This window comes from Pithys albifrons, chromosome 1 (genome assembly GCF_047495875.1).
Source record: "Pithys albifrons albifrons isolate INPA30051 chromosome 1, PitAlb_v1, whole genome shotgun sequence".
NCBI lineage: Eukaryota > Metazoa > Chordata > Aves > Passeriformes > Thamnophilidae > Pithys > Pithys albifrons.
Window position 1 is genome coordinate 69,248,960 of NC_092458.1, and position 24,314 is coordinate 69,273,273.

The 24,314-nt window shown below is 42.7% G+C and overlaps 1 protein-coding gene across 2 annotated transcripts in view; it reads left to right on the forward strand.

The window, feature by feature from the left end:
- The first annotated feature begins 9,660 nt into the window (after positions 1 to 9,660).
- LATS2 (large tumor suppressor kinase 2) overlaps positions 9,661 to 24,314 on the forward strand; it is a 51,091-nt gene continuing 36,437 nt past the window's right edge. The window contains exons 1-2 of one of the 2 annotated variants that reach the window (XM_071554134.1): positions 9,661 to 9,836; positions 14,014 to 14,584. In XM_071554134.1, coding sequence (XP_071410235.1) covers positions 14,246 to 14,584 — 339 coding nt within the window. In that variant the 5' untranslated portion in view covers positions 9,661 to 9,836; positions 14,014 to 14,245. Of the gene's footprint in view, positions 9,837 to 14,013; positions 14,585 to 24,314 lie in introns of those variants that run through there. The other variant, XM_071554144.1, reaches the window with a different exon arrangement.

Consider the following 24,314-nt stretch of genomic DNA (forward strand, 5'->3'; position numbering starts at 1 on the left):
TATCATCAGTCAGATCAGAGTAGGATAATGAGAAATAAAAACTAATTCTTAAAACACCTGTCTCCCACCTTTCCCTTCTTCCTGAATTAATTCCTGAACCCTGTAGCTCTCCCCGCCCCGCAGTGGTGCAGGGGGACAGGGAATGGGCGCTGCAGTCAGTTCATCACATGTTGTTTCTGCTGCTCCTTCTTCCTCAGGAGGAGGTTCCTCACACTCCTTCCCTGCTCCAGTGTGGGGTCCCTCCCCCGGTAGACAGTCCACCTTGTACTTCTCCAATATAAGTCCTTCCCACAGACTGCAGTTATTCATGAACTGCTCCACCATGGATCCCCCACAGAGTCACAAGTTCTGCCAGCAAACCCACTCCAGTATTCACTCCTCTCTCCATGTGTCCACAGGTCCTGACAGGAACCTGCTCCAGCATGGGCTTTCCACAAGGTCACATACTTCTGCAGGTATCCTTCTGGGCTTGGGGTCCTCTAGGGGCTGCAGGTGTATCTCATCTCTCTCGTGGACCTCCATGGGCTGCAGGGGCACAGCTGCCTCACCATGATCTGCACCATGGGCTGCAGGGGAGTCTCAGCTCTGGCACCTGGAGCTCCTCCTGTCCCTCCTTCACTGAACTCGGTGCTTGCAGAGTTGCTGCTCGCATGTTTTCTCACTCCTCTCTCTGCCTGCTGCTATGCAGCTCTTTTACACCTCCTTCTTAAATCTGTTATCCCAAAGGGACTGCCACCACTGCTGATGGACTTGGCATTCTTGGAGCCAGCTGGCATTGTTCTGTTGGACATGGGAGAAGCTTCTGGCAGCTCCTCTGAGAAGCCACCCTGTAGCCCCCTGCTACCCAAACCTTGCCATACCAACCCAACATACCTACACAGTAGTCTCTCAGAATTTTCTGTAACAACTTTTTAGGGGCTGCTATCCTGAACCTGATTTCAGTAAAACTTTCTCTTTAAAATGGACATGTGGCCCATGATAAGTCGCAACATGCAATTTTCTGTTTCTATTGCAAAGGCCATGTGACTCTCAACACCCATCCTTCCATCGTGCTTGTGATTACAGCAACGGATCTATAGGATTCAGGCCAAGTTACTTTATTTGTGCAAGTCACTCTCCTCACAGACAATAGTAAATACCTTCTCTGGGTTTTCTGGTGTCCTTCTGTGCTGATAAAGCTATGTAAACAAGCAAAAAGCACACAGGATCTCAGCTCCCAGAGTACACAGAGGTGTGACTGTAGTTTTTCCTGTACTCAGTATCATTCTCTTGCCCCCCTCCCTCCCCCCCCCCCCCCCCCAAGAAAATATGTGAGGTTTGTTGACTGGAGCTTCTTATGCCGCTTTGAGATGTCTTGCCAAGTTGTATGTTATCCCACTTCCTTCCTGCAGGCAATCCAAACAGTGGAGGCTTCCCCTGGAGCCCTGCCCCTCAGAACTGCACCACACAACTGCTCAGCTCTCAGGCCCTCACTGAGAGCACCAGAAATGTGGTGGCTGAGCGATGGGCTCAGCAGGAGCTCTGAGAACCTGCCACTTCTGTGGGCAGAACTGGAACAGGAGAGTGCTGAACCTTGCTGTGCTGTGAGCCAATGCCTTGCCCCCTGCACCTCTGGGCAGCTCAGTGCCACCCTACAGATGTGGCAGGTATGTGACATAAGGCCAGCTCAGTTGGCACGGTCACCACGAAAGCCAGTTTATTTAGGAAAATGAGATGGAGCTTACAGCACCACTGGAAAATTACTGTGTGTTAAAGAGAGGCCCAGCAGTGAGGATCTGAGTTTCTGCAGAATAACTAGGGCAAGACCTAAGTTTTAGAGGTTTCTCTAGAGCTTTGTTTCTGTAACTAAGAAGTTGGACTTTCCCTCTGACTCTTTGTGTTTTGCATCCTTTTGTAACTTTTTTTTTCTACTGAGAGTATGATCTCGTTGCTGATCATTATTCAGGAGATGAGGATTCTAGGATTCTAGTCCTGGCTTTGCCACTGAATTGCTGTGTTCCTTGTGAACATTCATACAGCCTAACATTGCTTCTCTCTTCAACTTCTCTGTCCTTCTCTGCAGAGGTGTAACCTCTGCTCTGAAGAGATGGTGGTCCCTTATTATGGGTTTGGGGTATTTTGACATCAGCTTGAGCCTTCTGGTGCATCATTGCATTCAGCAAGATTAAGTGATACTTTCCCCATGCCGTCTGGATGTTCCCATTTAGTAGCTGTTTGACACATGCTTGCATCAGTATGGTCTTACTTTTGTTTCTTTTTTAATTTATGGTTACTTCCCTCTCCTACTTCCCTCGCTCCTTGATGCAAAAGCAGATTTTTTTCAAAACAGAATTCTAAATAGGGGGATTTTAAGAGATCAGCACTTCTATCTGTTGCTGACATCCATCTCTGTTTCCCTGTTTCCACTGAAGTCTTGTTCAGTGTATCTAGAGTATATGAATGCCCATAGTTCAATGTCTTACAGTTTGACTTCCATGTTTTATATTGGCTCATCCATTTTCCCTGGTGCATTACTGATGTCAGTCTGCAATCTGGCTAGTTCTCTTCCTCTGCACTACGTGTCTTTTTCTTATCCATGTACTTTCTTGCCCATCTGTACTAGTATTTTAATTGTCTTTGAATGCACATTAATAGTGCTTCTGAACAGATGTCAGTGCCCCTTCTTCTATCCCATTCCTTCCTTTACTCTGCTCTATGTCCGGTTTCTCTCAGAATTTAATCAGTTGAAATTCATTACTGTTATTTTTTCCCTTTAGAGCTGACTTAGTCATAATAACAAGGCTTACAGGGAAAGATCCAAGTCTTGTTCAAAGATCTTATCCAAAGCTCATTACCATGGTCACTATTTTTTTGATAATCTTCCAGCTATACTTCCCTCCTTTTACAGACTCTGGCAGATCCAGCAACATCTCGGATGAGGAATGGTTTCCTCTGAGACCCACATGTAGTCCAAACCACACATTATGCTGGGAACCCAAAATGAGTTCAATTGATATCTAATCTGACACTTTCTTGTCCTTTTCTGAAGTATCACTTTTCCTAGTATGGCTCTTGAAAAGGCAACCTATTAAAAGTACTAACTTGTGACTCAATTCTACCCTTTAGCTGGAAGAGAACCATTTGTATGTTTGTAAGCTGAGATGGTTATAGTCTGTCTAGTTTAATTTTCCAAGGATACTGGACTGCCAGCCCCTACTGTTCAACCCCTTTGTTAGTATGTTTATTCTTTCTAGCTATACCTTATTGTCCCTCCTTAGGACAAGAAGGATCTTGGTAAGTTTCTAAGATGTGAACACCTTTCAGGCTTCCTGAAATGGTCTTGTTTTTCACTCTGGCAAGGGATAGGAGTAATTGTCTGTGAAATGTGATTGTCTGTAAAATGTCTGAGACTCAGTCTGGTTTGCAACCAAATGGACAGAGGTTTCTAACCAACCCTGAGGATGTGAGCTCTGCACATCCCCTGCTGTGACTGCTGCATCCCTGTAACATCTTGTCTCCCTATTGGCAATTATCTCTCAGGTTTCCCTGGTGAGGTGTCTATTAGGTGCCTTTAAAATGATGTTTTTGGGGAATGTGACATTTAGCTTTAGTGACCAGGCATTAATTGCAAGAAGGTAACTAACTGAAAGTACCCATTTTCAAGAAAGTGTTGTTCACTGCTATTTTGGACTTCATATGAGTCAATTACAGTCTCTGTCATAAAAGTCATTTTTGTGTCCTATTCCAGAGTCTTTTATCTAAAAAAAAATCTGAAGTTTCCACTGCATATGAGCTACTCAGTGGACAAAGCATGTATCCTCTTATACTCACATAATAACTTAATTCTATATTCTCAGTTAACTGAGACACTGTTTTTTCTGCTTCCAAGACTTCAGATTTTTCACAAACAAGCTATATCACAAGAAATTTATCCTGAACTCAAAAAGTTGATAACAGAAAACAACAAAACAGTGGATTTGGGTTAACAGTTGAAACATATTAAAAACATCCTTTCCTTGATAAACTCACTTAAAAATATGTCCCTTATTTTAAAGGTAACAATATACATTTCTATCTGCCAACAGTTTTTAAATTGACAGATAAGTCTAATGCAAAATGCAAATTTGATAGATATTTTAAAAACATGTATAACTTTCTTGATGGTACAGCTACATGGGCCTTTAATACCAAACCTTCTAAATAGATACAGTAAATTATCAGAGAAGTGAGTGCAGCTTTCTTTTAAATTAATGTTAAATTAAGATGCTGGACTTTGAAACATTAATTTAACATGATGGTAGGTCACAAAAGGAGCTATTAATTCAGCGATTTCCTAGTCTTTCTAAGACATGGAAATTATTCCTCTTTCCTTACAGACAGGGAAGCTCAGGTGGAGAAGTGAAATGGTTTGCTGTCTGTCAGTACGAAAATGGGACATGGATGGAGAAAACCTGGTCTATTTTATCTTTGGCTCAACAGACCTGACTACCAGCCCCTCACCCAAATCAACATGGAACATTTCCATGGACTATCACTTTTCTGAAGCCTTGGATGGTCCCTAATGGTTGCAAAATGCCCTTCTACTGGCGTGGGGAGGGGTGTGCGTGAGGTAGGGGGCATTTTGTAGTCTCCATAGGCTACACAGATGGTTCATTCCTCCTCATGTGCGCTGGTGCTGCTTTCCCATGCTGTGCTCCTCCTGAGTTTCCTGGTCACAAACCCTCACCTCCATATCAGTCACCATGGGAATTCCTTTCTGTTTTGTCCTCCAGAGCACCTGCAAAGAACATTGCCTGATTCATTCCCTCAAAGATAGATGTTCCTCACAACTCCCTCATTTTTTTTTTCTCCTCAAATAGGCATTTTGAGAAACTACCAGTTACAGAGTTCCTCATTTTCTGCACCAAGCCAAGGGGTTTGAATGCTCATGTGTTCCTCCCACACCTTTTCTTTCTGTCCGGAGGGTGAATCATTCAGAGCATCTGTGGCAGAAAGGACAAAGCTGTGGTGGGGATATTGTTATGCTGGGAGATGCTACTGTGCCAGGTCTTTGATGAAAAGATAATTACAGGCCAGATTGATGGTTGCTTGATGCCCAGACCAGATGCCAGGTCTTCACATGTCCTGCATTACCCCCGTCTCTTTTTCTCCAGGATCAGAAGGGCACTGCCTAAAAACTTTTCCTAAAATTTCAGAATTGGCTGGCTGTAATGTTCAAAAGCCATCTGCATTGCATCTGAACAAAGTGATGCCAATAAGCTGATTGCAGGGACTTGAAAACTTCAGCAATTCATTTCCAAATGGAGAGCACAACTGGCTCACACTGGTGAAATTCCACACAAAGTCCCGACATTCCTGCAGTCCTCTTGGGCGCTGCTGGGCTCCAGCTGCAGTCAATGATTGATACAAAGTGCGGGGCTGGGAGCAGAGTACATAGGAACATGGGTCCTTGTGAAATTCAGTTTTGAACTTTCTGTGTGATAGCTATAAAGGCAGTCTGAGCATCCAGAATGCCTCATGCAGTTAACCAGAGTCTGGGTTCATGTTTCTCTGCAAAGCTGAGGCAGTTTCCCTATCAGATTTGTCCTATTTCACCTCCTTTGTCCTAAAATAAAATGAATTTCTGAAGTCCCAGCTCTTATGTTCACTACAACTTTGCCACCCCAAAAGAATGCTGTGGTAGACCCCATAGGTGTACTCCTGAGGGAGGAAAAAAAAAGCAAAAAAAAAGCATATTAAAACACAGTTAGAACTTGGTTAGAGTTTATTTTTTCACTCACAATTATTGAAGCAATGACTCTAAGTTTGACCACCACAAATGCAATTTTGTATAATAGTAAAGCATATGCATTACATTCACATATAGGTTTTGTTGTCTGCACTGTGCTGGAGGACTCAGAACTCCTGTTTCAAACTGGTTTTGCATTGGTCATTCAGGAAGAATTATTCCCCAGTATCATTCTGAAAAAAAAATTAATGTGTTTAAACAAGAACATTTCAGTGATTTTGCTAAGTCTTTTTTTCTTGCACATCATTCATTTTGTGTCACACTGGTTTGTTCTATACATTTTGTCCTAGAGAAGGGTGTCACTGTCAGCAAATTCTTTGTGCCTGTGTGCTCATACACACATATCTTCACACGTTCACAATCATTTTACAACTTTCTGAAGAAGACTAGCAGAGAACTAGACATTGGTGTTGATATTCTTGCTTTGCCTTTCAAGTTTTCCGAATGGGTTCAAGGTTTTATTGGCTACCAGTACTGTGTGAAGAAAAAGTTCATCCACCCACATCATAATTATTTGGTTGCTAGCAGTGTTTTTAGCAGCACGATTTGGTAATTGTTTCCAAATAGAATAGTTTAGAAAGAGTCAGACTGTGGCCCAGCAAAGAGTGAAACAAGAGTATGGGGAGGGGATGAGGCAATTCACAGCATTAGATGCAAGGGGATGGAGCTGCGCGAAGCTCCCACATCCCTCACTGGCTCAGGTGGGTGGAAAGAGAAAGAATGTGCAATAGTGAGGCTGTGATCCCTCCCACCGTGCCCACACAACAGGGCACACAGCTGCTCAGGCAAGTCAGGAGGTGAGTGCTATAGTCACCACAGATCCAGCATCTGTCACTCACTGAAGCAGAGCCATGAATAAACACTGACCCTTACTCATGGTAGATCATTATCTCATGGTCTAGTCTGTGAACAGATTTGCTGCTTGCACAGATAAATCGTATTGCTCTTTTTGTGTAGCATATTTCCCTCTGGAGATACCTTGCTGTGAAGAAGATAGTTGGGAAGAAAGACTTGACTTGACAGTAATCTCCAGAAATGACATGGTAATCTCCAAAAAATTTATAAAGATCCAATCAAGTTTTAACCACTTGTTGTATTATGCTACTACGTAGCTGATTTCAATTTCCATAGTAGTTTTGAGGAACATGATTTCTTATGGCTTGGGTTTCTACAAGGGTAAAGCAGAAGTAGTCTCCTCATCTGTATTGGAGCAGCTGGATATGGGCACTTCCTAGAGAGTAGATGCAACTCATCTCACCTGTTCTTGCTGCTCTGCTGGCAGGAATTCTATCCCAGCAACTCTGCAAATCCATGAAAATTCAGAAAGTGCAGCTGGCTGGAATCAGGAAGTGAAATAGTGCAGCTGAGTCTCATTCCCAGATCGATTGGAATGCAAAAGGAAAACAAACAGTTCCAAAGGAGAAAAATAAATGAAAATATCTGTTTTACCTAGATTTAAGAATGTGGTTGGCAAGAAAATCTTACAAAAGAGCATATTAGCACAGAGTAAGCAAGTTTTATCTTGATGCTGTTGCTTTAAACCGGCCTGAACTTTGTTGGGAAAAGGTCTCAAACCATTGAGCAATGTCTGGTTTGGGCAATCTTGTTGCTATGCTTCATTGGATAAGCACAGCAGTAATTCAGAAAATGAAGCCATGCTGCATCTGTCATATAATTTAAAATTTACTTCAGTTTTGCAGGTATTTGAAGATTGCAAAATGAGCCACATTACCCTGCAATATACTGCTGATGTTGGAATCTCGTCTGAACCTAATGGATTTCCTCAGCTTTCCAGAGTTAGAGGTTTCTCTTTCCTCCCTGCCCTGCCCTGCATTATATTGCAGTTGGTGACACTATTGAAATTTGGACAGTAATTTATATACAGTAACTGACTGCCCTCAGATGAGGTGCTAAACAAATTCTGTGCACCAGGCTGCATTTTCCTCATGAAATGTAGCACTCTGTTGGCAGTCATTTCTCCCAAATCAGAACTTTCATAAGTACTATTTTTTATAAACACAATGTATAAGCACTACTGACAGTTTTGCATGGAAAGCATTGAAAAAAATTATGATAAACAAGCTCAGAGAAACATTCTTAGATAGGACTGCCCATGAGTAGTATTACTTATAAAAATAGTCTCCATGGCTTGGAAAAGACTGTAAATATACCTCCCATCCTGGAAAGACAGTTATGCACAGACTTCTCTTCATACGTGCTCTCAGTCCAGTTGAAGACACTGGGACTGGGCACATGATTAAAGATAAACATGTGTCTTAAGTGTTTGCAAGACTGACATTTTCCCTGCCAACAGACCGACTCTATAATGAGCAGCTCTCAGCTTTGCAACAGACTTTTAAGAATTTTGAAGAATTTCAGGACTGCAACCTACTTCCATGTTAATGATCTAAAGATATATGCATATAAATAGGAAAGTTTGCTTTCTCATTGTTTTCACTCTGTCAGTACCCCATGTCTAGCGTGTGTTTCTGTCATGCTGAGCAGTCAGCACCAGCGTCCCTCCCAGATCCATACATTACTGTATTTGGGTGCTTGGGGATTTTTTGTCACTGAGAATTGTCTTTAATAAAGACCACAGAGATTTCTAAAATCATAATATTTCTGCCTTCATGAAAAAAAGGCTCATATGGGGAACCGTAGCACTCTCTACAACTACCTGAAAAGAGGTTGTAGTGAGCTGGGGGTCAGTCTCTTCTCCCAGGGAACAAGCAACATGGCAATAAGAAACTGTCTCAAGCATCAGGGGAGGTTTAGATTAGATATTAGGAAAAATTTATTCTCTGAAAGGGTGGTCAGGCATTGGAAGAGGCTGCCCAGGGAAGCGGTAGAGTCACTATCCCTGGAAGTGCTCAAAAGGCAGGTGGATGTGGGACCTGGGGACATGGTTTAGTGGTGAGCACAGTGGTGCTGGGTTCATGGCTGGACTTGATCTTAGAGGCCTTTTCCCATCTTAATTATTCCATGATTCTGGTTCCAGGCAGCTCCATCCATAACAAGGTCAAACATGAACTTGGCATCCAAAAATCCTTTGCAAGTTGGTTCTGCATTTTTGTTCCAGACAAGAATGTGAATTCCCTGCCTGCTGTCCTCTGGTACCTCATGACCCCCTTGTCCCCTTACCATGACGAAACAACATGAAAAACAAGTAAACTGCCTTTAAAGACCAAACAAAAAGGCCAAACAAGAAACCAAAAGGAAACCCCAGGCAGGCATTGATAGTGATGCCACATTGTGTGCATGGTTAGTCCAGCGCAGAAGGAGTGGTAGGAATAAACAAGACTGTCCATTAACCCGAGTTTGGAGCGTGGGGTGAGTGGACAGGATCTCCGAGCTGCCTGCCTTGCCTGGGGAAGCTGTGGATGCCTCATCCTTGAGGTGTCCAAGGCCGGGTTGGATGGGCTCAGACCAAGTTGGTGCAGTGGAAGGTGTCCCTGCCCACAGCACGGGGACTGCAACTGGATAATCTTTAAGGTCCTTTCTAACCCAAACCATTCTATGCTTGTGGGTCCCTTCCAACTCAGAATAGTCTGTGATTCCGGTTCTCCCTCAGCCCTTTTCACCTCAACAAGTGAAGGCAGTGCCATTCCCTCACCACCTCCCGCCGGAATCCAGCGGGGATCTGCTGTGGGTGGAATGGGGTTTGTGAGGGTGGAAAAGTGTCACTTGTTATTGCCCGTGGGCCTGCGGAGGGGCACCCCGAGGGGACGGGCGGGCAGAGGGGAGGGGAGGCAGCCCCGCCGCCCCGGTCCCCTTGGGGTGCCACAACCCTTCCCGGCCCTTCCCGCCGTGGAAGGCCCTGCCCCCGCTGGAATGCGGCGGGAGGGGAGTGGAATGACGCGGGCGCCGCGGGGTCACGTGGCGCGAATGGAATGCCAACAATGTAGCGAATGTCCCGACTGCGCCCCGCACTCGGCGCCCGGGACGGACACGGGGGAGGATGGAGAGCGGCCCGCGCCGCCGCGGCCGCCGCCGCTGAGCCGAGCCGAGCCGAGCCGAGCCGAGCCGAGCCGAGCCGAGCGCGGAGGGGCAGCGCCGGCGCCCCAGGGAGGTGAGCGGGGGGCGCGGGGTCCCCTCAGCCCAGCAGTGAGCGCTCCCATCCCCCAGAACTGTGCGCGCAGGGGAGTGCTGTGGAGCGGCGGGGGCAGCGCAGGCAGGTCGGACCCAGAAGCGGGAGCGAGTCCCGTGTGCGCGTCACCTCCCAGGGCAGCCCTGCCCGCGCCCCCATCTCCCGGCACCGTGTGACAGCCGGGGAGGGGCCGCCCGTCCCAGGCCTCTGCCCCGGCAGGCCGGAGCTGCCAGTAAATGGCCGGAGTTTGTTAGGGAGCTTTCCGCCCGCGGAGGGAGTGGGTTTGAGGCTGGACGGGCAGGGGCTGGCGCTGCCGGCGGCACCGGGGTGGGGGCCGGGGCAGCCGGGCGGGGGCAGCAGGGCAGGGGCAGCGGGGGACGAGGGCCGGGGCAGCCGGGCCGGGGCAGGCGGAGCCCGCGGAGTCCCGTCCGGCCGCGCTGCTCCCGGGCTGAAGGTCACTGCCAAACCCAGCGCTTCGCCACCTCTGCGCTGCCTCCCTCGGGAGCCGTGCGCGAGTGGAAGTGCCCCTTTCCCGGGAAAGGCACTCCCGGAGTGACGCAGAGAGGCGCGCTCGGAGTGTCCGGGCTCTGCGGGCAGCCCCTGCCCCGCGGCTGTGCCTGGCGAGGGAGGGCAGCTCTGGGCACAGCCGCGGCGCGGACACGGCCACGGAGCTACTCCGGGACAGTTTGGTTAGCGGGAGGAAGAAGAGGAGGAATCGTTTGGGGGAAAATCATCTTCTCCGTGCTTGCCGCTTTCGCCGTGTGCCCATTTAGAAAGCACAGCACGCTTTGTAGAATATTGAAATCCCTGAAACGCTTCCCCCCCCGTCCCAGACTTCCAGGACAAAGTGGACGGCCCTTGCTTCCCTGAATTTCTAATCCAAACAAACCCCAAAGCAATAGCTGTAAGTTCAGAGAGAACAGGCTGTTGTGGTAGTTTCTTAAAATTCTGCTCTTTCCTTCTGCAGTAGTGCTAGTTGTGCTCACTCCGGTGCCTGCACAGCTACAGGCAGGGAACAGCTCTCTGGCTCAGGCGAGCTCCAGTTCCTTGCCTGTGTCCCAGCTCCAGAGAGCCACTAGCACATGCAGCCTGTTGGTGAGTGAAGAAAGAGGAGAGCAAATAGATAGTGATGCTGGAACAACAGGCATCAGCATATAATTTCAGTGTGGTTGGTTGGTTGGTTGCTGCCAAAGCAGCTATTGGTATGTCTCAAATGAAGCAAAATGATCAGTTGCTCAAAAATTGTTTAGCTTGATGCAATTAAAGTAATGCTGTATGTATTTGAAATGTCATGTCTTCAGGATAATGAACAAGTTTCTAATCTGTACAGAACATAAAACATTTTGTGAAAGACCTGAGGATTGTTTAGTCAGAATGGCTTACAACTTAAAAAAAGTCTGAAAAATAATTTCCTGGCATGAAGGCTATTGATGCATGGAAGGTGCAGATTAGAAGGATTTGGAGTTATCCAAATTCAGATGTACAGTCAGAAATGCCTAAACTGACACTCCACATATCTTAAAGCATTCAAGCCTCTTAATTTTTTGCTAAAATGCAAATCACAGGAAGATTTTAAAAAGCACACAGCTTGTCTTTCTTTGTAAATAATCTGTAATATCTAGTGTTCCAGTTTCTTGGCTTATCTTACATATTTAGTTAAAAAAAAGGCCTGCAAAATATAAAACAGATTTACAGTTACCTCCAGTACTTACTGTTGTTGCTGATTTCATTCATACTGTCTAAATGACCAGTGTTTCTTTCTGGTTTAGCAGTATTGTAAATGTAACCCAAGGAAGTTGCCAGCTGGCTTGACCCAGCATTATTAGACTTGAGCTTAGGCTAAAGGTCACAAAAGTTCTTTATGTGAAGCATGTGTGTAAGTGGGAATGCAGTCCTGTGGTGCAAAAAGGTGGGGGTCTTGCAAGCTTTTCCAGTGTGTCTGAGGCCTGAGGATTGGCACAGGGACTGAAAAGGAAGAACAACCCAGATGCCTCAACCCAGCCATATGGTGCCTGCTGCTGTCAGGATAAGAAAGACAATTATAGACCAATTAATTGCTCTGTATCTTCTAAGCACTAGCTAGTTATGATGTAATCTGAAGAAGGCTGCAATGCTATTGTGTTTTATTTTTTTAGCAAGGCTATGTATTAACTTCTGCTGTATTCTGCCTAAGTAGAAAAATTCTGTTCTTGGGATCCTGCAGTTGCTTCTGTCTTCATTTGGGACAATGAAAGCTTGACTTACTGTTGACTAATAGCTGATATGTGGAAACATTAAAATCAAGATGAACAGCTTTAGCACTCCCCTTAAAACAAATGACAAATCCTTCCCAGTGTGAATGTGATCATTTATGTCCCGCTCCTCTATGAGTTAGTGTTGGAGAATATCTGTAGGGAGGACTGAGTGGAGGAGCTCAAGACCTCACTTATGTTACAGGTGGTTTTTTTAGCTAACGGAGTATTTAAATCTTAGCAAAAGAGGTTGACATGAGTTAATCTCAAGTGATTAATCTGTGCTCCTGCATTTCAAACTGGTGAACCATCACAGAAGAGTCTGGGGTCTGACTTCACTGCTGCATTTCAGTCCTTGGTTGTAGAGGAAAGCCTGAAGTGGACTCTGCGTTCCTGAGGAAGTGGTGATGGGCTGTAGAGTTGAATGGCTTTCGCTTGGCCTTCACAGTAGTAAGCTGTTTGTTAGGCAGTGAGAACTAATGGTAAATGTATAGAAATAATAATTTTGTTGGGAACTGCTGTAGCTATCACAGGAAGAGCTGTCACAATGAAATGAGTGTAAATAAAGGACAGTACTTTCTGGGGAAACTGTTTTCAGTGGTAGATGTGGTATGATCAGAAGTGAAGTGCCTTTAAAAAAAATCCAATCAGCTTCTGAGGGACAGAGAGAAACATGCAGTGTGTTAAATATTTGCGATTTGGAAACAACTGCACAGAATTCTTGCCTTACCAGCACAGTGGCCGCAGCACCATTCAGAAGTCACTTTACAAGTGCTAATGGCAGCAGCAGAAGCAAACTGACATAAGCAGCATCAATAGCTGGATGACATTTCTGATTAAACTGTCTTTTTAATCCTGTTCCAAAGGCACCATTATTTAATGTTTCTATTATGATCATGCATGAAAACTTAGGGTAGGATTCTTGTAACTTCGTGCTCCACATTGATCACAAGCTGTACAAGTAGCTCAGCTGTGCTGCATAGTTGTTCTAGGTTGTGCATGTCAGAAGAGGTGCATAAAGCTGCCTCAGAGTCTTTTTTTGCTGTCTTGGGATGCATCTGATCTCTTTCTTCATCCTGTGCTGTTACTGCATAGCTTCATTTAGCCCTCTTTTCCCTTCCCTGAAAGGCACAGCTAATCACAGAATCACAGACTATTCTGAGTTGGAAGGGACCCACAAGGATCATCGAGTCCAACTCTTTAGTCAATGGCCCATACAGGGAATTGAACCCATGACCTTGGCATTATTACAACCAAGTTTTAACCAACTGAGCTAATCTCAGGGTCAGAAATACCAGATACCCCTTCGCCTCTTTTTTTTTTCCCCTTCCTCCATCCAGTTCTGGGGAGAATTGTTACCTTCAGGCTTTGCTAAGATATTCCTGTGGAAAGGCAAAACATCTTGTCTTTCTGTTTTTTGCTCTGTTATTGAAATACTAGAAGTTGCTATGGTTAGAGTCATCAATATTTCCATTATAAATCTTTTTCATAAACTTCTGAAACTGGGCTCAGCTAGTATAAAACAAACAAAATCTTAAGTGGGGGAAAAACATTTCATAAGGATACTCTTCTCTAATTATGAAATAGAGTAGGCTTGTCCAGGATTTGGTTATGCAATTTGGGTGGGAAACTTGCCACTGTAAAATTGGTACTGTAAAATTCTTCAATGTTGTAGTTTTTAAGAGTTTTATTTTAATTTATTTTGAAAACTAAACTGAAAAGAAAAATGAATTGATTATGTTGAGGAAGCCTTTTGGAATCCTGTTACTGAAAACAGATAGAGTGAAAATCATTAAAGGGTATCCAGCTGTGGCAGCTTAAGAGGTTAAACTGATTCACTTTCACTTGATTAATTGTCATGCTGTCCCTTCAGAGGCATTTACAGTATCAACTTAATTGCATGTACTTTTTATTTTCTTTTGTTTCAGACACTGTCAGTCTACAAAATGATGATTCCACGGATTTTCATTTTCTGTAGGATATGTGAAGATTTTGAGCTGAAGTAAAACATTGGTAGAAATCTCTTGAGAATTTTGCCTTTTTCTCTTTGAAGGATTATGTTTACAAGAAATTGATACCATCAAGTGACACTTTTTTGAAATAATTTAAAAAAAACAAAGAAGAAAGCTGTATTTATGCTCAGAGAAAACTGGATTAACAATGAGGCCAAAGACTTTTCCTGCTACGACGTATTCAGGAAACAGCAGACAAAGGTTACAGGAGATTCGAGAAGGTTTAAAGCAGCCATCCAAATCTTCAGGTCAGGGACTGCCTATTGGACCAGGCACTGACACTTCTCTGGACCCTAAGATTTTAATAGGGAAGGATGCTGCAAGGCAGCAGCAAATGAGACAAACACCCAAGTTTGGACCGTATCAGAAGGCTCTGCGAGAAATTAGATATTCTTTGCTGCCCTTTGCTAATGAGTCGAGCACCACAGCAGCTGTTGAAGTAAACAGGCAGATGCTCCAGGAGCTGGTGAATGCAGGTTGTGATCAGGTACGTATGAGTTTGGGAGGGGAGGTTGTCACTGCTGTCAAAACAGGTATATACTCGGAACTGCAGAAAGGATTTTGATGGTGGCTGTAAAAATAATAGAATCATAGAAATGCACCCATTCCTCTGGCAGTTGTGTTGCTGTGTGACTAGCAGAGTAGATGGACTTCCTGTTGAGACGTGCCTAGTTTGGGATTAATTCATGTTAAGGACAGTCATGGTGGCCTCTAGGATTCTTTTATGATTTCTCCAGTTGATATTTAAGGTAGGGTATCATGTCTTATTTTTTCTTGTTTCCTTTCTTTTTCCGTTTTTGTTTCTTAACTTTTCCTTGCAACTCTGGAACAAGCCTTAGATGTGAGTAGTAGGGTGGAATTTTGTCTAGCACATTTCAAAGCCCTGCTCACTGTCAGAAATGACAGAGACAGTATGTGGTATTTGAAGAAGCTCACTTGCTGTTGGCTAGAAGCATGTGGAATTAATTGCCTGTGGATGTTCAGTAAGCAGCAGTGGTTCAGGACACACCTCTTCTTCCTCACTTTCTCTGCTTCTGTTAAGAGGTGGTAGCCCTGCTCAGGGCACAAAAATGTTTCTTTTGTCATTCTGGGCTTGATGCTAGAACTGTATTAATTCAAAGACCATCCACTTGGTGCAGAGCACAGTCTTTCTGCATTGAGCTGCCTTCATCTTTCTTGTGCTCCCAATGTTGATATCAACTTTCACCTCTGTCCAGGAATAGTTCAGAATTTTTCTCTTCAGAGAAAAAGTACTGGTTTGAGTTCAGATTCTGATTGTAGGATTGTGGAAACAATTTTTTCCCATTTGACTGAATGGCAGTTGTTGATAAGCTGAAACATTTCCTTTTATACTTCCTGATATAAATTGGAGAGATTTAAAACTAAAGTGCTTTCAGTGGCATTTCCTTGATTTCAAAACTTAGCCTTGATTCACTCAGAGTGACTTGACTCTCCTACACCATATTCTGAATCAGTATAATAAAGCTAACATCAAGCATTATTGTAAACAGTGTGCATTTCCCTGGAGCTGTATAAATACTAATTAGTGCTGTTTCTATTCCAAGGAGTTTATGCTATGCGAGGTAATCAGAGCTAGAGTAGGTTGCAGATCTAATAAGAAGTGCAGCAGTACAAGTAAACACTTTCTAGTCCAGATGCTGTACTGAGTTATCTAAGTGGAAGAACAAGGATTTTCTCTGCTCTTAAGTACCCTTTGAGAACAGTGTTTTTTAGAACTGTACTCTCTAAATTTCCCTAGCTGTTAAGGATGAGAACACTCCCTGTGCATCCAAGCCAAGGTTAAATGAGCACAGCTGGATTTTGGATTGGAAATGCACATTTGGTAGGTTACACATTCACACATAGAACAGGCTCGTTGGACTGAAATCTTGGAAAGAACTTTGAGCACACTACAGCACAGGAGTGTTAAGCCAGTGTATAAAACAGAAATACCCAAGCACCTGTTAAATGTCTTGATATTTAAGACAGTGTAATGGACTATATATATAAAATGTTTTATATATTTAGCTATTTTGACTTCAATTTTCATACAATGGTATTACTTCTTATAGAGCACTGAGCCTAGTTCTGACTCTGCTGTGGAGATTTTTCATAGTTTCTTAAATTTGTCTACACAGTTTTAGTTGGGGTTTTTTTCCCCCTACTCGTTGGCTGTGATCCTTCCATCCTCACATTTAGCATTTCTCCCCAGCTGTGACTTGTTGCCCAGGTTACAGGGCTTATCACTTAGGTGTGTTTGGCCTTCAGATCTAGGCATCAACAGGATCACATTGGACTTATCCCTTAGGTGTGTTTGGCCTTCAGATCTAGGCATAAGCAGGATCACATTGGCTACAGTCCAGACAGAGGTTTCAAGACTGGAATCCTGTGGATGAAAATGCTGGGTTTCCTGATGTGAGTCCAGGCCATACGAAGGTTGGCTGTCCTGAAGGGCTGTGAATGAATGGGTTTTCTTGAGATGGTGTGAATGGTATCTGACCCTGGGGATGGCATGGTGTAGGGTGACAGGTTTGATTGCTGCCTCTAGTTTCTTCCTTTCCTGAGCTGTTTTGAATCAGATGCTGAACTGTTTCAGGTCATAATGTGTAGTAACTCAGCGATCCCAAGCTACCCTGTCCCTGCTTGTGAATCAAAGCCTTTAAATACCTACCACATGGACAGCTTCTGTAGTCCTGCAGGCAGCTGACAGATCTCTGATTTAACAGAGAAGTGAAGGCAGCTTCAGTTTCATTGGGGATGGTTTTATTTACCTCTGAACCCAGTGCTAGTGTGAGGTTGGTAACTGGCCATTGAAGCCCACCCCTGTCTTCCTCCTGAAATGCTGGGAGCACAGGTTTTGAGATTAAGGATTTCAGTCCATGAATAGCTAAGGGTCTACTTGAGCCTTCCCCTACAGCAAGTCTGCAGAGTACAAGATCTTACACCTCCTGATCCTGCTACATGGCACACGAATCAGCTGTTCAGAAGCCGCAAGCCTCCTGAAGTTGGGACTGTGTCACAAGAGACTCTAATTGTGGGTGTTGTAGGAAGCTGTGAAGAAGGAATAGATAGTTGTGACATTCTGTTTGATCTTATGGAAACTCCATTTTCAAATTGGATTTGGTCTGATGCTTTTTGGTGTTCTAGATGAAACTCTGAAGAGTAGTCGTAACCTTGTGGGTAATCAATCTGTTGTGGTGAACACCATGCAAGGATCAGGAGTCTTCTTCAGTCTTATTAGGCCACAATAAGGATTTTTGGAAAAGCAAAAGGAAGCAGTGACAATTGAGAAGGAAGACAAATTTTAGAGGCTAGGGAAAGAATACTTCTATTTATTGCTCTTAGTAGCTCCACTCATGGAGCGAATCTGTAGCATGGTTAGTTTTTAACAGCAACCATTTTACATCCTGCAAGAGATGTTGCTTATTAGAGTTTGTAGCTCCCTGTTCTGCCTAAATGACTCTAAGATTTAAGATTGAAATTGGTTTAATTAAATTAAAAAGAAACATTTTATTACATTACTCTTGCTCTGTGAAAGACTCACACAGCCAGGAAATTTGTTATAAACCTCTTGGTAAACTTAACAAGTCTATAAAATGCGGTGTAATTCATGAAGTAGATACCAAATTCTTATGTCTTTCAGTTACAGTCATCATAGGTGTTACGTGTGGAAACAGATTTTTATTTTTAATTTAACTATGAAGTTGCCAGTGTCCTTTTAAATGACCCATGTTCTTTCAGAAAGATTTGTTTTTCAGCCCTTGTATAGTTTATGATTTTGTAGTGAAATCTGCTCCACTAAACTTAATGGGGACCTTGCTATTGACCTGAAAGAAGCCAGGATTTCACACTTTATTTTTTAAAGAGCTACAGAACAAAATGACACACATAATTAGTCATTGTTTTTCTGAAAGAAATGGAGTAACTTGTCTGTTGTTTGCTTAAGTCATCTTCTTAACAGTAATCGTTTAGTGAGTCTGAATCAAAAATAACTAGTGCAGCATAAATAGTTTTGAAACTCACAGAACATGACTGGTAAAGACCAGACCTTTTTTGTTGCAAAACCTGAAGCCACAAGCACTCCTAGTATACCATTCTTAAGTAAATAAAACTCCTCGGTCTTGGAAGTGTAACTTGCAGTCACTGTAGAGGGACAAGAGTGTGGAACGTGTGTCCTGCTGGATGGTAAACCGCTGGAATCACCTGGGGCAACTGGATGGCATTTGGGGTGTGGTGGTAAATGCAGCTGCTGTTGCAGATTGAATGTTTCTAATGAATAGATGAAATTGAGCATAAGATCAGTGACATTCCAGCAACCTGAATGGGCTGTACTGTACTTACTGTACTTCCTTAGAGCATAAACAGCCACTGACATTGTAATTTGGAGCGGGCTGGATGAACTATGGAACGTTACACACTTGTCACTTTTGTGTTGTTTTTTTACTTTCCCTCAAGCAAACTTTCCCTTGAGCAAGAGTACCTTTTCTGGGTGAAGATTTCAAGACATGGTTTGTTTGGACAGTTATTTTTAAGAAAAAATCGTGTTTTAGGATTTTTTACATGATATGTACCTCCAGTAACATACTATCCTCTGTAAAACTATGAATATGTTAAGTGGGGAAGGTCTCACACTTCTTTTTTTTCAGAGGCTTTGATAAATACATTGTGTAGTAAAATATGTACACCCCACCTGTGCCAATATCAGGGCATTCTGAAGGGGAAGATCTGTCCCTTGAACACTTACTGTATTGTCTTTCAAGGAAGTACAATGGTGTCTGTGGGTACTGTAGTGTGTCTAAGGATATCAAGTTGCTATCTTATATGTATTACACTGAATTAATGGGATTCAGTTTGTAGAGGTAGGGTGAGTTTTTTTGGTTGGTTTGGTTTTTGGTCTTGGTGGTGGTGTTTTTTTTAACACCTCCTTCTTACACTCCAGGATTCTTTTGATCTGTTCATCACAAATTGCATCCTTTTTATTGAACCCTTTTGGCAAAGATTCTGCCCTGATTTGGGAATGCTGCTTGTTTTTAGGAAACTTTGAGAAGGGGGAATACAGTATTTTATCTCAATTTGATCCAATATTTGCACTTATTTAAGTGAGGGAAATTCTTTTCTGCCAAACAGAGCTTGGGCAAAAAGTCCTTTTTATATTTTGCATGTAGAACTAATACTCTGTTTTTCCTGTTTTATGTAGGGGTTTTAGGTCGTGCTGTTGTGCATAGGTTCACCTATGATACATTTGCCATCCAGAAGTGTGTTACTGAGCAGTGTAAGTTGGAGTGATGAGAGGAAGTAGATAAAATGCAGAGTTTTGTTTTGGTAAGAAGCTTGCTAAAGTTTTGGTGTAGTAAAATGTCTGTTGTGATACACTTGCTAAGAGGACAAGCCTAAAAACACAGCTTGCATTCAAGGTGAAGGGCAGCAAATTTTGTAATAGCCCCGAGCAAATGGAGGAATTAATTTCATAACATTGGCCTGTCATGTAACAAAATTGTGTGTTCTGCTTGGGTAAACTTTACCTGTGTTAAGAGTTCTGCCTGCCCAGCTATTTACGAAAACCTCCAGGGCGAATGTCTTAGTCATCTTCTGGGTGTTTTCTGTTCAGATTGTTTTGTTAATGAAAAATGACTGAAGAATGTGGTGTTATTGCCTGGGTTATTCTGTGGGACATATATTAAAAGTGGTAAGAGTCATTACAAGCTGTGTTGCAGGTCAGGAGGATATAGGTGTTCTTGGGTTACAGGGAGGAGAAAAGGGACACTCAAATGAGGGCACTGAATGCAGGAGAAAGGTTTTATTTTAGCAACTGAAATAGATCTGGTAATTCAGGCCAGCAGTCTCTTGTGTGTTCCATTTGCATCCCTCTTTTGAAGGTAAGTTGTTCACTCTGCCTTCTCTTAACTAGTTGTTTTAAGAGCTTGTTTTATAACCTCTATACTTTTTTCTTTCTAATCTTCCCTTTTGGTTTCAGCCTTTTTCTTGTTTCTGAGAAGTTTCCAGTATAATCCAGTATTCTTCCATCAAAGCATTTGTAACAGAATGTGTTTTCCCACTAATGTGCATGAAGTTAGTGCCTTAAATCATTTCACTTCTTTCTTTTCAGAGGGCTGAAGGCAAGACACAAGGATTACTCTTGAGCTGATACCTGGTGACACCTCTCTCTCCTAAACCCTTTCTCTTGTCTCCAGTCTTCCTATGATGCTGTCACTTCTTGACGATACTTAGTGAACATAGTTAGATTTTTCTGAGTCATGACACGACTCCCACAATGTATTTGGAAAGGGGCCTTTGGTATTGTTGCGTGTGAGCATGGCTTGGGATGTGCTTGACCTGCAGAAGGAAGAAGAGTGTTTTCCCTTAGAGTTTTTATGGTGGTGGAAATATTCCCTAACAGTAGTAAATGACTGAATATTCTCCTTCCCATGACAAGATGTGGCTTCTTGGCAGATGGGCAGTAATATGGCACTGAACAAGACTACATTACATTTTGAACTCTGGCCATTATTCCTGTTGGTCTCCTTTCTTTATCAAACTATAGAATAAATTACCTCTTAGTAATGGGGTTATGTTTCAAAGGACAGAACAGGAATCCCATGCCAGACTTCAACTGCAGATAAGTGTGAATCTCAAGTTATGTTAAACTAATGCTTCCCTACTTCTCATATCAGATAAACATTCTCGAAGCTTGGGAGTTAATATAAAAGTCTAAAATTATATCCTGAATTTAACAAGGTACAGGATTAACTAGCACTGGATACTTAAATTGTATTTATTAAAATTTAATTGCCAGAAGAATGTTGAACTATGGATTTTTACTTTTTTTTTTTAATAAAAAAGGAAATGGCTTCTTCACAGTTGCTAAATATTCTGCATAAGCATTTACTTCAGTCTCTGAATAAAAAAGCCCTTGTGACCAGAAGTTAAGATTGCCATTATTATTTTAACAGGAAGTTGATATCACAATAGTAGTAGGGTGTAACTGTTCCTTTTGCAGTTTTTTTGTTGTTCTCAGCCCAAATATCTGCGTTTCTTTTCAGCTTGTATGTGAGAGGAACCAATGGGATTTTATACTGAGACTGAAAAATAGTATTTCTGCTGTTTGGATCTGGTTGTCTGTGAGGTTTTTTCTTTCTCAAAAAAAATGAATGATGCTTTCAAAACTTAGATTTCAGTAGGACTGGATGCAAGACTTTTGCATGCTACAGTCTTTAGGGGTAATCCAAAATGAGCATTTAGAATTTATTTAATCCAGCCTAGGAATGCTTTTCTGATCGATACTAAACTACGTAGAAGCTCATGTTAGAATTGCCAGTTGAATATCAGTAGAATGCAAAAAAAGTCTGTGGGTGCTTCTCACGTGCCATACTTCTTTGGAGTGATTTTTTTTATTATTAATTTTATTTTTCCTAAAGCATGGGAGTCAATACACAGAGTAACCTACAACATTCCTTTTTTTCCCCTTTTTTTCTTGCTGTACCCCCATCTCGAGCTTCCTGGTGCTCTCAGGGGCCCAGTGTTCAAATCCTGCTCAGCAGCTGCTTGTGTGGCGACTCCTGTAGAATGTCCATGTCCTGTATGTGTTGTCCATTTGTCCCCCTAACCTTCTATAATTTAGGTTCCAGTACTTACAGTCTTTGCTGCTTGGGGTGCTGTCTGCTTCTGTGACCTGCAAATGCATGTGTGCAGTGCTATCTAAAGCAGCTGAGGAGAGACATGAGAGAGACCTTCAGGTCTTGGTGGTAAAAGCTGCTGTTTTTGTCATGTAGTGGATATCATAGAATCATAGAATCGATTGGGTTGGAAAAGACCTCAGAGATCATCAAGTCCAACCCTTGGTCCAACTCCAGTCCATTTACTTAGTGCCACGTCCAATCTCACCTTAAAAACCTCCAGGGATGGGGAATTCACCACCTCTCTGGACAGGCCATTCCAATGCCTGATTACTCTCTCTGCAAAGAATTTTCTTCTGATCTCCAAGTTAAATTTCCCCTGGCAGAGCTTGAGCCCGTGCCCCCTTGTCCTATTGCTGAGTGCCTGGGAGAAGAGACCAGCCCCCACCTGGCTAGAACTTCCCTTCAGATAGTTCTAGACAGTGATGAGGTCACCTCTGAGCCTCCTCTTCTCCAGACTAAACAACCCCAGCTCCCTCAGCCTCTCCCCATAGGTCTTGTGCTCCAGTCCCTTCACCAGCCTTGTTGCTCTTCTCTGGACCCCATCATTGCCTTGAATTTCTGTTAAGAAACAGCTGCTTTTTGGTTTTTTTGACCTAGGAAAGAGTTCTGGCTGGATTGCAAGCTGCCTCACTATGGATATTGCTACTCTGGAGTTAGATATTCTGCAATCAAGTACTGCTGGAACAAATGTAGTTTGCACTAGTAACATCAAGGAGGGACAAACACATGATCTGTTTGCTTAAAGCTGCAGATGTTTGTGTTAAGTTGGGCCTTATCCTTACATGGGTCATGTGTGTAGCATGTGGAATACGTTCAGCTTTTTTCACTCTTTATGTTCATGACCTAATTGTGAGTGTAGCTTAGATCTGACATTTTTATGTTTCTTGGGTCTGAAGCTTAGAGTAGGAAAAGCTGGTTCTTATTTCTAGGTTTTTATCATTCCTTAGCTTTTTGGAAAAAAATAAAATTAAATTTAACACTACCTCTGATTACCAAGTTAGAGGCTGAAGTTGCTGTGGCATTGTGGTCAGTGGTATTACACTTGCAGCAGCCTCCTATTGTCCAGGCTTGAGAGTGATCCTGATTTCCCATCTTCAGAAGATGCTTTCATAAAAGCCTGGTGAAAGTCAACCAGTCCAATTCTTACTTGTCTGCTTGCTCTACACATCTGCTGCAGGTCACACAAAATACTGTTGCTGCTGGAATATTTTTGACTTTATGTTATTTGGCAGCTTGTGTTAAGGTGGTTCTGTCCGCTGTGATCTTGGTGGGATCTCCCAGCTGTCGATGCAGCACAGCAAAACTGGTTTGGTTTTAATGCTCTTGTCCTGCCATCTGGACTGTCACTGGCAGTTCACAAGAAACTTCTTGGATACAAGTTGACACACAGAAATTAGGTTCACCCAAGAGATGCATGTGTGCATAAATTTGTTACGACTATTGCAGTGTCTGCCTGGTACCAACTGTTGGTGAAGAACTTAATCCATAGGAATTGGAGCTGCACTGAAGATTTCTTCTTCAGTCTAAGGAAACGAGATTCTAATGTTTGGGGCTGTGCTCTGCTTCCCTGCAGAGTGAGAGATGGATTTTTCCTGATGAGAAACTTGTGCTCTTCCTTTTGAGTGAATCCAAGTAATTAAAAATATTTCCCCAGAGAGATGAAGGATGAAGAGAACAGGAAAGGAAATGAAAATACTTTGAAAACATTTATTTCTAGGTCAGTTAATTTTCAAAAGGCTAAAGCCAAAGAACTCTTTGTACCTGTAACTTTGTGAATCAGGTTATGGCTGTGGCAAGGACAATCTGTGAAAATAACTGTGTTCTGTACCGCTCTGTCTTTAATTGTTATCAGTGTATGTGAAACTGTTACTGCAACACACACTGTCTTCTGTGCACTTGGAGAAATACAAATGCAGTGTAAATGGAAAAATGTTGAGATTTAAATGTATATTGCTTGCATGACCAAGCATTTTGCAGTTGTTTTCTATATCATTACTCTAATGCAAGATTCATAAATTACTCAGTTCAAAACATGCAAAGGCTCAGTGTCTTACTCCTCATATACATAAAATGCTAGAAAGAAGGCTGCTGCTACTAGATGATAATATAGTGAAGTTTTTGCCCTTTAGAGAGACTGCCTTTAGAAGTCAGCTACAACTAATGGTGTAAAATTACTCCTTTATATGGCTACATTTGGGTTTGTATCCAGCATTTATGAATCCATTGGATGGGGTTTCTTCAAAAGAGAAGAAAATGTCAACAGAGACTCAGATCACTGTTGCTGATCTGCAGTTTCATTCCCTCCTTGTTTGTTTTGCTTTTCCAGTCTTTCAGCTCTTACATATTTTCAAGGCTGTTCAAGTCTATACCTTCCTTTCTTTACCTGTTGTCCCATTGCATTGTTTTTTCTGCTCCATGGATTTGAATGACTAATACTCAACACCTCCTCCAGGCTTTCTCTATGTACCTGTGAATACCCTAAATGAATTGATTTTTTAATAATTGCAAACTGTTAAGAAAGAAGTCTTTTATAGACTTCAG